We start from the raw sequence: 14,129 nt of genomic DNA, 5'->3' as shown, positions 1-14,129 counted from the left end.
TCATCTTCCTTGTCCTTGCCTGCTCTTTTTCAGCTGATGAAAACCCAAGACCTTCAAGGTGAATGGCACCCTCGGTGCTCATCAGCTCCAGTGTTAAAAAAACAAAAAATTTTAAATAAGAGTCTGGCAAAAAAATACAAGAATTTCCAGACCAGATTTGTACTGTTCAGAATGCGTTTTGTTTGTTTTTTTGAGGGTTGGCAGATTCACATTTTCGGCTTTTTAGGAAAAGGACAACACAAGCACATTTTTTTAATCTTGTTTCCCATAAGACATTTTTGTGTTTTGTCATAGTCTGTACACAGGACCTGCAGCTGACAAAATTGGCAGTATAGTCAGAGCAGATGTTATTTATTTCTTTTTATAATTATAGTTATTATAACTTATAATTAGACTTTTTCATCACATTTTCACATAAACATGCACAAAGTGCATAATAAATTAATGTTACAGCAAGTTAAAAAAGCAAACTTTTTTTTTTTTTTTTTTTTTACATAAAATTAAGATTCTTCTTGTTTAGGGTTTTGGTAGATCTTTTAAATTATTAAAATTTTGTGTTGGATTTCTATTCAGAGGACTCCTTTACCTCCTCCTACTCTTATAGAACACTGACCTCATGCATATAGAATACTGCCTTTTGCAGCCTCTTCTCTCTTCGACGAAGCGAATCAAGATCATGATTATTATCTGGCTCGTGCAGCCAGTCCGCATTGTCTGGAAACATGTTTTCCTAAGGAGACCACAGAGGGACAATTACTGTCAGCTGAAATATTCAGCCTGCTCTGCATGTGTGTTCTGGCTGTGTGCCTTTGACCCACTGACCCTGAGCAGCAGTGTGCCTTGGAACTCTCATCTCTCCCCTATTCTCTTCTCTTCTATTTTCTTTATTATCTGCAGAGACTGAGTTGACGTCCTCTTAATTTGCTAAAACAAACTATAGACTCGACTTGGACTTGTGCTATAAAGACTTGAGATTTGTCTCGGACTCTTTCTTTGGGAATTGAGTCTTAAGAATCGTTCTCTCGTGTAATCAGGGGTGAAAGTAGGCTGGCAAGTATAGATCAGTAGATGATTACTTTGTACTCCCTGTGAGTTACCGAAGCATATAATGTCATATTACTCACAATATAAATGGCCTCTCTCAACAGTATGTCAGTACAAGAAGTTAGGGAGAACTTCCAAGTTCTGTTTCTGTTTGTTGCTTCCAAGCATTTACAGTCGGGCCTAAGTCATACCTCTCTGACTGGTCTACTTTTCTTTTGACCATGCAGATGTGCATTGTGAACATCTATGTGTAGCCAATCATTTTGTGATTGTGCAGTAGATGCAGATGGGGACATTGCAAAAAGATGGGCCAAACATATAGCAGATTAGATACACTAATTCTGTATTAGATCATAAACTGATTAAAAACACTTTTTTTTTTTTTGAAAATACAATGAATATAGGTACATACATGCTGTGTTCCCTATTTGCATAATTTATCTGTTCTGAACCAAAAGGACACAAAACTGCATTGTCTCTTGGTGAGAAATAACATTTTTGCAGTGTGTTTTTTAGGTAAAATCTGCTGCATACTCCCTCCTCTCTGAGGCTGTAGTAAAAACTGTATATTTCTAAGAATTTTCTTGTGGTTCAAATGGGCCCAAAAAAAGTGTGAACATTGGCATGTTGGTCAGTACATACTGGCATTATCTAAATTTGGAGAGGTATATTCAAGTTATTAGCTGTCTGCAAGCCAATGCTCATAAGGCAGTTGAGCATGTTGTTTAATTTATTAAACAGAAACCTTTGTTAAATGTGGGCTTTTAGTGGATCCAAACAGCATGTTCAAGTTAGCTGTAGGTTATGATTGTGATTTCATCCATCTTTCTCAAACTGAACTCTGCTAAATGCCTATTTTAACTTTACCTGTTATTTTAAAATAACATAATTGTAACCCTTGACCTATAAACTATTGCTGTTCAGCTACTGTCATTAAAATAAAAATAAAATATATAGCACATCCTGGGAAATGGAAAAGTTATCCTATTTGTACTATGCTTAAATTATATTTATGTTTAACGATTGTCTTAACATCTGTGATTATTTTGGAAACTAATAATGCTTTGCATGTGGATTAAAACATTCTGGAGCCAACAAAGATAATTATTAAAGTTCAATGTGTTAAATTGGGCTTAAGGATATTAAGGCTAGTCTGTACTTTACAAGAAGACATGAATCCAAGGTGAGTTGCTTATTTTGGTCATTAGAGACTTGAGATTTTACTTGGACTTTGGCAAAAAAAATGACTTGTAAACATCTCTAAAAAAGGCCATGCAAGCAGGATTTACTGATGTAGGGTTTAATTTAAGTGAGCAAAACAGTAGAAATATATTCACAAACCCACAGCAGAATCCGGGCTGAGTTACAGAAATGCATACTAATACAGCAATTATAGGAGAAAGGAAGTTGTACAGTGTGGCAGTAGCAAATTCCCTGGTGCACTCGAACAAGGCTCTTTGTTGTTATGTAAAGGTTTCTGCGTGTAATTGCTCTGGATGTTTTGAAGGATTCATTATTTATATGTTCATGTGTTTTTTCCAAAGGAGTGTACAAGGCAACTCTCCCTGTAGAGAGAGTTGGGGGGTGCTTAACAAAGGTTCTGTACTGTAATGGGGTCTTTAACCATCGACCTCTTTGTTCAAGTGGCCGAAGCTCAAAAAAAACAAAAACAATGTTGCACAATCTTTACCTGACTCTTAGAATTCAACCAGCAGCGCCTGCAGCAGTCAATCAATCGGCCCAGTGTGATTTCAGCCTCAGTGATTTTGAGTTTCAGTGCATCTCAAACAGGTACAGAAAGCGTAGCCCACTCCCATGCAAAATGTTTAAAACACATCTAAATGCTTTAAGGAAAATGTCAAAGCTTTAAAATACTTTTTGTGATTAAATCTTGGGACCAGAAGAAACCCTGTGAGCCTTTCTATGCGCTACGGGCCCAATCAGCTGGGCAAAGCATCACTTGTCATTGTTGAGGACAGGTTGGGGGGAAGGATCCAAACTGGGGAAGGTAAAGAGTGATGAGGAAAGATTCCAGCTCAGGTGGTGAAGGCAGGGGAGAGAAAACGAGCACTGCACACATGCTCCCCTTCATGGTGCTCGTCTGTTCTGTATACTCAAGCTTTTGTCGTTTCCCCCAGAGTGCAGCAAAGCAGACTCCCAGCCAGGAAACTCGTCAATCTTTGCCAAAACAACACATAAATTAGTGCTCAAATTGTCGTCTCTGTGGTAGAGAAGAAGACGTAAAGAGAGATGTCTTGAGCTTGCAGGTTGGGAATATGCATTCGCCCTCTCCTGCTCGACTTCATAAAGGGTGTCAGAATCCTCCTCAATAAAACAGTCAAGTAAATACAGTTGGAGACATGAAGAGAAAAGCACTGCTCTGTTGTACAGGCATCTGGAGTTGGGCAGTGTTGAAATATTAATAGGCCTCACACACAAACAAACACACCAAAGCACGCATGAGTTCATCCCAAAAGCAGCCCAGGGCAATGGTCCAGACCTGAGCTCCAGCAAAGTCGCTGCGCTGCTATGAAAGGAATAATGGAAGGGTAACTTTAAAAGCCCATTTTCTGAAAACTGTAGCTGGTCTCTGGTGAAAAAGGATCACAGCTTAGACAGCTGAATGATTTGATGGGGAATTAGCCAGACTCAGCTTGGAGACATCAAAATGTGTCAATTATGTCTTTGCTTTTTGTAATCCCCTTTGAGTGTTTTTTTTTTTTGATGACTTCAGGATAGCTGTAAAAAGCTGCGATACAGAGGTTTTGTTCTGGAGGTATATTCTAGTAGCAGCACCTCGCTGTGAGCTTCCTGTGCTCTCAGAAGCCAGTTGTTGCCATTAGAACAGATCTAAGCTAAAATACCAGCAAGTCTTCAGCCCCACCTCCCACAAAAAAACCCCAAAAAACATTGCATTTGTACAGGATGCATTTCACACCGTGACTCTGTTTTGCCGGTGACATTCAAATAACCTTTTCTTCTGTGGTATAAATGGGATAAAAAAAAAAAGAAAAAGTATTGTGTTGTGCGACTTCATATGACAGCAGAGCCCTGGCAGATAAGAGAGGCAGAGATCTGATTCCATCTCTTGTTAGGCTGTCGCCTCTCTATAGCTCGATCTGATTCTTATGGGTATCTGTTTAGAGGAGGTTCTCTTTATTAACCGACAGATGATCTACACTGTCAAATGGGGCGTTTGTGTGGAAAAAAATAAATAGATGCACATAATGATGGAGGTGGATTGTACCATCTCGCTAGTTGTGGACCATTATCTAAAGGTGTTTTGGTTTGTTTTTCTTTTTTCTAAAAGAAAATATCCCAGCATCAGAAATGCTGTGGTAATTTTAAGCTATTTTAGAGCAAAAAAACATCTATAATCACCGCTTGTCCAATGATAGAAGAATTGTTAATCTGCTCATAATGTCATGCCCTGTCCACCTTACATAATATCTGACATGAGCTCACTGGCTTGCGTCACTCTGTCATTGACAGCTGTCAGCGCAATGTGGCCAAAACACACACACACACACACACATGCCCCCACGCTCGCGCACACACACTTTACATACAGACGCGAGAGCAATGTGTTTTCTCAAACTGTTTCACATGCTTTCTTTCCCAATGATGTATGTAAATGCACCAGTGGGAAAAATCTGCTCTGTATAAACACATCAGCACTTGAAGCCTTGATTTTAGACTTTGTGGTGCACATCTACTGTGAATCACAAGGCCATGAGAAAGTGATTTAATGGTCCAATCGAGTAATGGGTTAAGCTCTCGGCATTATGACGGTGGCCTGGGCAATGGGCCTGTAATGTAGGGGGGGATAATCTTAATCCTTCAGCGTTATGTCAGTTTTCCAGTGGTTCATTGGGAACTGCAAGGAGATTTAGACTACAAATTTCGCTCTGTTTGTAGCAAGCTGCAAGATTGTTACTTTTACCTTTTATCAGCCGACCTTAACGCATTATCCGAAATATATTCATGTAATTCTGATGATGAAGGAAGACAGGTTTTTAGAGAAGTTTTCTGAAAAATAGAGATGACAATTTGACGGATTACAGATTTGGTTTAAAACAATATAACCGGTGTAAAAAATTCCAGTTCATCTATTGTGGTATTTATGAATTTCTATTTCTGAATTTTCTAAGATTTCATACATTTCAAAATGCAATGATGTGAAAATAGAAAAACTGACAGGTGGCAGACTTAATATGTTTTTTTTTTTTTTGGTTTTTTTTTACTGTCCTGGACTATACTGTTCTCAGACTGGCTCAGTCTAAAGGCTGTGAAACAGACAGCGAAGGGCACTGGGTGAACATGCAATGGCCTCACTGGCCCTTTTGTACATGTGCACTGAGTGACACGTCATCCCCTCGGACGGCCTGCAAGTGATGTGAGTCAATGTCCTTGAGCTGCTCAGCCACAGACAAAGAACAAGCCTTAACATTCTGCATGACCGTCTTCTCTCTCTGCAGCGCTCTTTATTCTTAACACCCATGCCACTCTGCAAGGATACTTGGGTTAGGTTACTTCCCCAGCTCTCATGGCAATGTCTGGGGCGTGATTGTGCTGCTGTTGGGATTCAACACAATCTTGGCATCTCAGCAGGTGTCTTTGAAGTGGCCTGCCTGCAGAGAGGGCACTTCTCTGCACTGCGAGGAGCAGCAGTACTGCTGGGATGGGCTGTAGCATGGCCGCTTGTGTTACTGTGCCTGGCTTTGATGTTGTAAACAGAGCGGGCAGGGCTAGCTGGCAGGGAGGGCGACGGGTAGAGAGGCAGGCAGGCGGGCACGGTGAATGGGATCAGCAGCACTGCAGCGGTCAAGCTCAAGTGAGCCAGCAGCTGCTTGATTCACACCAGGAGACGGTTAAATCCACAGTTTACGTCAATAGAAATTAACTGCCATTTTGGGATGCATGAATGTTTTGGTTTTTTTGTTAATAAGCCTCATTGTTTAAGTTCTCACCTCTTAACCAAAGAAAGCAATAAGTACACAGAAAAATATTATTTTTATTATTATTAGCCTAGAAGTTTGCATCAGCTGGTCCATAGATGAGCCCTTTTTTACTGCTGAGTACACCTAGCATCTGTAGGTTTGTGTTGGGAGCAAAACGAAAGAGCGTATGCTGGTGAGACTGGATGCATTTGGGCCCGTCCTGCAGCAGATAGGGCTTAACTAAACTACGCTCATGTGGATATATAATCTGCCCAGCCTGGCACCCCTGTGTCTGCACTCTCACTGCTTTCACCTGATGTGGCACAGCCTCTGTCAGGCCTGAGCGAGCGCCCAGCCAGCTCCGCTTCTTCAGGAGAGATGAAGGCATCTCGCAGCTCTGCTGTGGGGGTGGGGTTGAGGCAGGCAGCAGCCTAAGCCTGGAGCTATCAGAGGCTGGAGCTCGTAGCCAAAAGCATGTGGGTTGTGAACAGGGTGGGTGGAAGCTCGGCTTAACTTGGCATGACAGCTGTAGAAACAGCCCTGCACTGCCACCCAATGGCCAGAGACTGTCACTGTGGCCTTTGGAGCAACATAACCACAGCTAGTCATAATTACAGCACGCTTCAGTTGTTGTGAGTGCATGTCAGAACAAATTATGTAAGTAATGAGGCTGAAAATGCTAAAGGAGTTGAAACACACTGCACAGCTAATGCTCATGCGGTGAGAACACAAAAACAAACAATAGAGTGCACTCATACAGAGATAGACCTAAATGAAATAACAAGCAACTGCGCACAGTAAGGAAAATATTAATTATAAATTAACCCACTCAGTAAGGTTGTCAGAGTCCGCCTCCTGCCTGGGTTCCACTCTAATCCGAGCCAACAAGGTGCAGTGCCCTCTATTGTATGGGAGAACCTCAAATAGCAGGAGGTGTTGTATGAAGGAGTATTAACCGTTCATGATCCACCTCTCCTTTTTGTTCATTTTCCTAAAATCTAGACTAATTCCGAGTAAACATGGCTGGTCTTGTTGACTCCAGCAGTGCAAGGAGAGATCCTCTGAATGAACAGAGTGCAACTCCCGGTTTGGTGGATTAAAGGCTCTGTGTTAAGGGGCTCTCCCGGGCACGCCTCGGGGACGAGGACATTATCCACATGACACAATGCAGGCTCCAAGGCAGCTGATTAAATGGGCAGGGATCTCTGGATGAACTCCAACAAAAGTACTTTGATGTGATCAAACCGGAATAAAGAGGCTGCTTGTTAAGGTGTGCAGGAGATATTTTAAGTCTTTTGTCTTTAGACGAGACCTGAGGCATTATAGCAGACAGTTGGGCCTGGTTTGAGGGAAGAGGCTGATGTAACGCTCTGAAAATATGCCACCTCTTTTTAAGAAGTATATTATATATTAAGCCCTGTCTGGGGAATTGATCTTCTACTTATCCCAGGACTGTAGAACAGAATGCCAATGTCAGTCGTATCTGTGTAGGACATTTAAAAACAATACATTTTAAACAAAGTGTTTCACAAACTAAGCAGACTAAAACAAATATAAAAAGATGTATCCAAAAAAATAAAAGAATAAAATGGAATGAAATTGCACTATTCTACATAATATCTATGGTTTTCTGTTCTACTCTAAGATGAAGCAAAGGTAAAAAAAAAGAGTCGATTGAAATTCTCCAACATTTGTATTAAAAAAAAACGAAAAAAAAAACAACTTAAAGATCCACACATGGAAACATGTATACAAATATTCAAAAAGACTCTTTCCAAGCAGTATCATAATCTCATACTGAAATGTTAGGAAAAATGCAGCTTTTAATTTATGTATATACTTATATATACTCTGACCAAAAAAATTATTAAATATGTTTTTGTTTGTTTTTGTTTCAATTTTTCAGTGTAGAGGGTAGGGAGCATTCCTCTTTTTATAATCTCTGTAATCAGGATTCTTCAGTCCCAGTCCACCAGAGCCACTCTTTTGCAATTTTTAATATCATCCACAGCATACCTGAATTAATTTGTTGAAAAAACTCATCAATATGTCAAAAAGCTAACATATCAATCTGTTGGTTCAGCTGTAGAATTTGTGAATTAATTAGCTGGAAGAACTAATGTTGTTTTCTTCCTACTAAAGCACACAATTATAGTTTAGCAAACTACATGTTTATGTTTGTGATAGTAGGACAGGACTAGGCTTTCTTCCTGGCATGTCTCCCACACAACCAGGTGGGAGATGACCTCTAATGGTTGTTATGGAAACTTGATGACCCCAGTCTGCGATGTTATCCTGCAGTTATCTCTCACTACATAAACATGGGTCTTCTTCCAGCCTTGGAGGCAAACAGCTGAAGGGAATGGGTCTGTATTGTATCATATTTAAATATCAGGGAAATGGATAGTTGTATATTATTAATAAAAAAAATATTTGAAGCCCTGATCTTTTTCTTTCTGCTTTTGTTTATTATTATTTTTATGAATGATGTGTAAACTTAGTGATTTCAATAATACTTACTTGGAGTGCCAACAAATGTAGTGGAGCACAAGCACTTTCTGCCCTGATAGGCAGTCTACATCGGTGGTTAAAAGCAAACAAAACATTACGTCACGACAGAGAGCATCCTACGGTGATCTTTCCTCGATTCAGATCAGATGGCGCTGCAGTACACTGATGGAAATGACACGACTGAGGAGGGCAACAAAATAGAGATATCCGGAGGGCGCAGGGGGAAGCTCGGAGGAAGATAGCGACGTGGCACTGGCGGCTGCTGCAGTGATAAAGCTGAGATCAGTGGGCCAAGCTGGGAGTTCTGGGTGTCTCGTGTCTGTGTGTTCTGCCCGTTAAGCTGCAGGTTCGCTCCCAGAGCGAGGGTCGACGATGGATGAGGCCCATCCTCTCTGAGCTTTTGTCCTGCATCTCAGGCCTGTCAACAGCACAACGGCGCTGCCAAACTCAAACTGAAGTGGTTTTTTTTGTTGTTTTATATTCCTTCTCGTATAGCTTGCTCACACACAAACGCATACAAATACACACAGTTTCTGCTTCATCCAGCACAGCGGGCATGTTATGATTCTTTGTGGTTGCAGTGGATTTACTCCTGGGGGGGGTTATGGTTTTGAAATTTAAGAGCCTGCATGAAGTCGGGTTTTCCACCAGGGAATAGACATCCTCATGTGGCTAAATGATCTTTTGTCATTGCACAAGGTTTATATTTGCACTTCTGTGGGGTGTTAGGGTTTGTGGGCAGCCGGGTCTTTTCTTAATGTAAGTTATGTTTTCACGACAAATCGATGCCATGTTTGTACAGGCTGTTGTTGAGCACTTTCAAATTGGATCCTTCCCTTAAAAAACATGCACACGCATGACTGCAGCTCTAAATATTCAGCTAATACTGTGTGGAAGTGAGGATTCAAAAGCCACTGGATGAGATGTTTTTAGAAGCACAGTGCTCTTTCATGTACCAACATGGATCCATGGTGAGAGGGTTGTACAGCAGCTTATGACAGCAAAATGTTGATTTCTTTTTGCCCTTATTTATTTATTTCTTTCATTTTCTTTTCTTCTCCCCAGCTCAAATCGAAATAATTCCCTGCAAGATCTGTGGAGACAAATCATCAGGCATCCATTACGGTGTGATAACATGTGAAGGCTGTAAGGTAAGCATCAAGAGAAGTGAACCTGTTAGTCTGATGGGTTTTAAGCATGTGAAAGAGGGAGGGAAAAGACAAGGAGGAAACACTGTGGAGGTAAAGAAAGTTGCTTGTTTGGAAGAAGAAAAACATCTTAAAATGTTGCTGAAGTTTTACAGCATTTTGAAGAGGGAGCGTGGTGTGTGTAAACACACAGAGTATGATCATTAAAGTGGTCAAGCACCACTGAGGACATGACAGAAAGGCACAATTAGTAGGACATAGTCATTCCTCTGCTTTCCTCTGCCTTTTCCCTCCGAGGGACATGTCTTTTTTTGCTATTTTTTTTTTCTTTTCTTTTTTCGCTTCTGCTGCTCTTCTTGAAATGGGATGATCAAAAGGAGAGTGCTTTGAATTATAGCAGATTGTTGGCTGTTTGCTACAGCGTGTTTCTCCCCATTGAAGCCACCTTTTGTACTGTTTCAAATACACCAGCCATTCACGGCGAAGGAAAATTTGTGCGCAGAGTGTATTCCTGTCTCCCCCTTGTGCTCGTCACCAAGCACATCATTAGCATTCCTCAGCCAGCTTCCACCTTTTGCTGTTTGCTCCGGTGTGTGCGTGTGCGTGCATGTGTGTGATTTGGGGGAGGGATGTGGTGGGGGGGGGGACAAAAAGAGGCTTCTTTCAGCTCTTCTTTCCAGCACCCCTCTGTCCCTTTCACATACACACAGAGATCCTGGAAAGGATAAAACACTAAAGAATAAACTGCTGAAATCTATCTTTAATGATTGCTAATTAGTCCACAGGCAGAAAGGCCTTTAATGGTACGTGCGCGTACAAAAGTTTGGACCATAAATCATTGCATTATTAAGGAGTGCTACTTGTCACTGGCAGTTTTACTCTGTTTCCATAATGGCTTCCATTATAAAGCAACTTGGCAGCTGTCAGCTGTTTTCTTGTAATTAAACAGCCAATGAGCAGCTAATTAAGACATATGTGTGTGGAGCAGTAGAGTGGGGCATGTTAATGATGTGCTGGAATCAATTCATTAAGTCAAAGGATGAGGAATCCAGTTGGTGTGCGTTTGCAATCCTTTAGCCTTGCACATGCCTGTGCTGCATTAATCAACACTAATAACGCCACTGAAGAGAAATGCCAGGCGTTGTTATCATGCGCTACCCAAAACATGCCGCCCTCGTGTTGTACACGCTGGTGGATATACAGCGCTCTTTAAATGCCAGCAAAGAAGTCAGGAAAATACCACCACAGTAGTTTTTGTTGCATTTCAATTTGCAAGCAGTAAAATGAAAATATCACCACTGGGAGTACAGTACATCCCCGCCAGACTGCAATAAATCTTGTCAGCGCTAGAGCACAATGAAGACATAAAAATGATCCCCCTTCTGAGGTGCCAGAATGAGTGTTTGTAGCCGCGGAGGCCCGTTCAGCAAACCTAAGGCGTATTTTCCGTGCCCGTCTCCCCGTGCAGGGCTTCTTCAGGAGGAGTCAGCAGAGCAATGCAGCGTACTCCTGCCCCCGTCAGAAAAACTGCTTGATCGACCGCACCAGCCGCAACCGCTGCCAGCACTGCAGGCTGCAGAAGTGCCTGGCAGTGGGAATGTCACGAGATGGTGAGTTGTTTTACGGGAGGGGAATCGACAGGTGGGTGCAATGGGCAAAGATACCGAGAGGTGAAGAGCTCACATTCAGGCACCTGTTTGGGCTAGCCACTTTAGTGGAACGGCCGTTTGAAGACACAACGCAGTTTAGCGAAGGGAAAGAAGAAATGCTAGTGACCCAATACAAGGGTACACATGCAAAGTTGAGCTGCAAATTCAGCTAGATGAAAGTCTGCATTCGGCAAAAAACTTCTGCATTGGGCAGATGTTTTCTGCATTCGGCAAAAAACATCTGCCCAAACTTCATGACGAAGTTTGGGCAGAATTTCAAATGAGTCGTTTTCTAAACTATAATTCTACATGGTTTTAAAGGTTTTTATTTTATCTCTGTAACCTCAAGAGGCTTTTCTCTGATGGAGTTGTTCATGAGAGGTTTTTTTACGCCCTTACAATCCTAACTCTTTGCAGTTATATTTATTTGAAGATAAATAAAAAGATAAATAATAAGTTTTCCTGATTTTAGATAGAGGAAGGTTTAGGTGAGTAACTATGTGATGACGTATTGAGATCAGTATACATCTGACTTTCTTCAATGGTCTGTCATCTTTTCATTCCTCTTTCTAATAAATATGAACCTCTGTGCCACCTCGTATATATACCTCATGTAAACGGAAAGTTACATATTCCTCCTGATCATCTTAAAAAAGTGAAGCATAAATAAAATTAGTATATTTAATTTGGTATTTTAGAACCAATCAGGCACAAGGAGAATATTGTCACCAGTAATTATAATATATATATTTCTTAACATGTTTTTCACTCTCTGACTAAATGTACTTGCATAGATGTAAGATCTGTTGGTTTTTTTTTTCTTGATTTTCAATGTGTAATTATATTTTAATGATTTGACACGTCATTATTTGGGATATCAATAAGTGTGGAGAGCAGTGTTTATAAACACTGCAAGGCAGTGCCATTAGCTGTCCATAGAGAAATCATTGATTTGATTTGAGCCTGTGGGAACATATCTGATCATGTCCATTATGTGCCGGTGGTGGGAGAGTTGTTGTGGTAATAGAAACCTGTTTTCATAAAACAGGAAGTGGTTAGAGGGTGTTGTTATTGGGATGCAAAATTGGGAGCCCCTCGGTGGGCGTTTGTGTCTTTCTTTGTCAGGCAGGTCCAGACTAGACTGAGCTGAAGAGGCTCTGCTTGAACACAGTAGACGTGTGTTAGGTTTTTCACTAAAGAACGATTTCATGGATTTGAAGTGAAAATCTTGAATGCACTTGTACACTCACAGACCCTGCCCCGTTTATATGCACATATATCATCATGTATATAAAAGAACACAGAAGTAAGCGAGTACTGTTTGTACAGTTCATTTCTCACGCAGACACACTTATATATATATAAGTATATATATGTATAGGTGTATATATGTTTTAACTGAAAGAAGGTGACTCTGAACATATGCGAGCCTTTATGCTTACTTTCTTCCCTGTCCCGCTGCATATATTTATTTACATAGACACCTACATAGCGCACACGTAAACCCACACACATGCATATTGTGACCTCCTGACTTACAGAGTGTGTCCCATTACATCAGCCAGTTGTCCTGAACTACAGAGAGTTACTTTTTAAGTCAGTATTTTATTGAACATTAGTTCTGATGCATCGAGATTGAAACATTTTATTTTTTGTATTTGACCTGCTGATCAAAGAAAAGTGGTCTGATTCTAATCTCTGGCCAAGAGATTATTAGAACATATTTAAAGCTTTCTAGATTTAGTTACCGAAACAAACTATATGTGTAGAGTTAGAAAATTAATCTTATTTAATGATTCATAAATGCCTATTAGTACACATTTTCCAAAGCATATATGTTTAAAATTCTACTCAAATTTAATTTTTTGTTTGTGTGGTTTATTTTAGTCTACTATTTTATTCCACTTTCACTTAATTTTCATACTTGTTTTGTCCTTTTTGCACCAGCGGTGAAGTTTGGCCGCATGTCAAAGAAGCAGCGAGACAGCCTGTACGCTGAAGTCCAGAAGCACCGGCTGCAGCAGCAGCAGCGAGACCACCAACAGCAGCCCGGAGAGGCAGAGCCGCTCACACCTAACTACGGCCTCTCAGCCAACGGCCTAACGGAGCTACACGATGACCTCAGTGGCTACATGGACGGCCACACTCCTGATGGCAGCAAGCCCGACTCGGCGGTCAGCAGCTTCTACCTAGACATCCAGCCGTCCCCTGACCAGTCGGGCTTAGACATCAACGGCATCAAGCCGGAGCCCATCTGCGACTTTGCCCCCGGCTCTGGCTTTTTTCCCTACTGCTCCTTCACCAACGGCGAGACCTCCCCCACTGTTTCCATGGCTGAACTAGGTAAGGAGCAGGGAAAGGAAGGAAGAGGTTAAAGGAGAGACAGTGAAATGAAGGAGGGGGGTAGAACAACTCAACCGTGGGGCAAACGACACAAAGGTTGCTTAAAATAGCAGGAGGTTGGAGACTCATCTCCAACACTCATTAAAAGAGCCTCTTTTTTTTGTAATTAGTTTCCATTAATTAGGGCCAATCGGGATCCAGCAGGGCAGGCGTCTGGGGAAATCATTTTTTTAGGCTCCCTTGTGCCTAGGAACTCCTTTTAACAGATGTGTTTTCAAAACCATTTAAATTCTTATACTCAATATTTCTCTGAGAAAAAAAATGTGACCTTTGTTTCAGTGAGTAACATGGCACCCCTCCCCCTCCCTTTTCCATGCATTTGTGTCATAACTAGATTGGCTTCGCCTCAACCTTAAGCTATGAGCTTCCTGCAGGCAGTATAAGGAAATGTCAACAAGCTTTCTCTCCCTCTCTTCCAAAAAAAGCCCACGTGT

General features: G+C 41.3%; 1 protein-coding gene across 4 annotated transcripts in view; it reads left to right on the top strand.

Moving 5' to 3' along the window:
- The window catches only part of roraa (RAR-related orphan receptor A, paralog a), a 209,856-nt gene that overhangs the window by 183,221 nt on the left and 12,506 nt on the right, over window positions 1-14,129 (top strand). For all 4 annotated transcript variants that reach the window (XM_044123797.1, XM_044123798.1, XM_044123800.1 and 1 more), the window contains 3 exons: window positions 9,561-9,646; window positions 11,112-11,253; window positions 13,240-13,635. In XM_044123797.1, the coding sequence (XP_043979732.1) occupies window positions 9,561-9,646; window positions 11,112-11,253; window positions 13,240-13,635 (624 nt within the window). The remainder of the gene's footprint in view (window positions 1-9,560; window positions 9,647-11,111; window positions 11,254-13,239; window positions 13,636-14,129) is intronic.

The sequence above is a fragment of the Gambusia affinis genome, linkage group LG08 (genome assembly GCF_019740435.1).
Source record: "Gambusia affinis linkage group LG08, SWU_Gaff_1.0, whole genome shotgun sequence".
Lineage (NCBI taxonomy): Eukaryota > Metazoa > Chordata > Actinopteri > Cyprinodontiformes > Poeciliidae > Gambusia > Gambusia affinis.
This window is presented reverse-complemented; position numbering and strand designations above follow the sequence as displayed.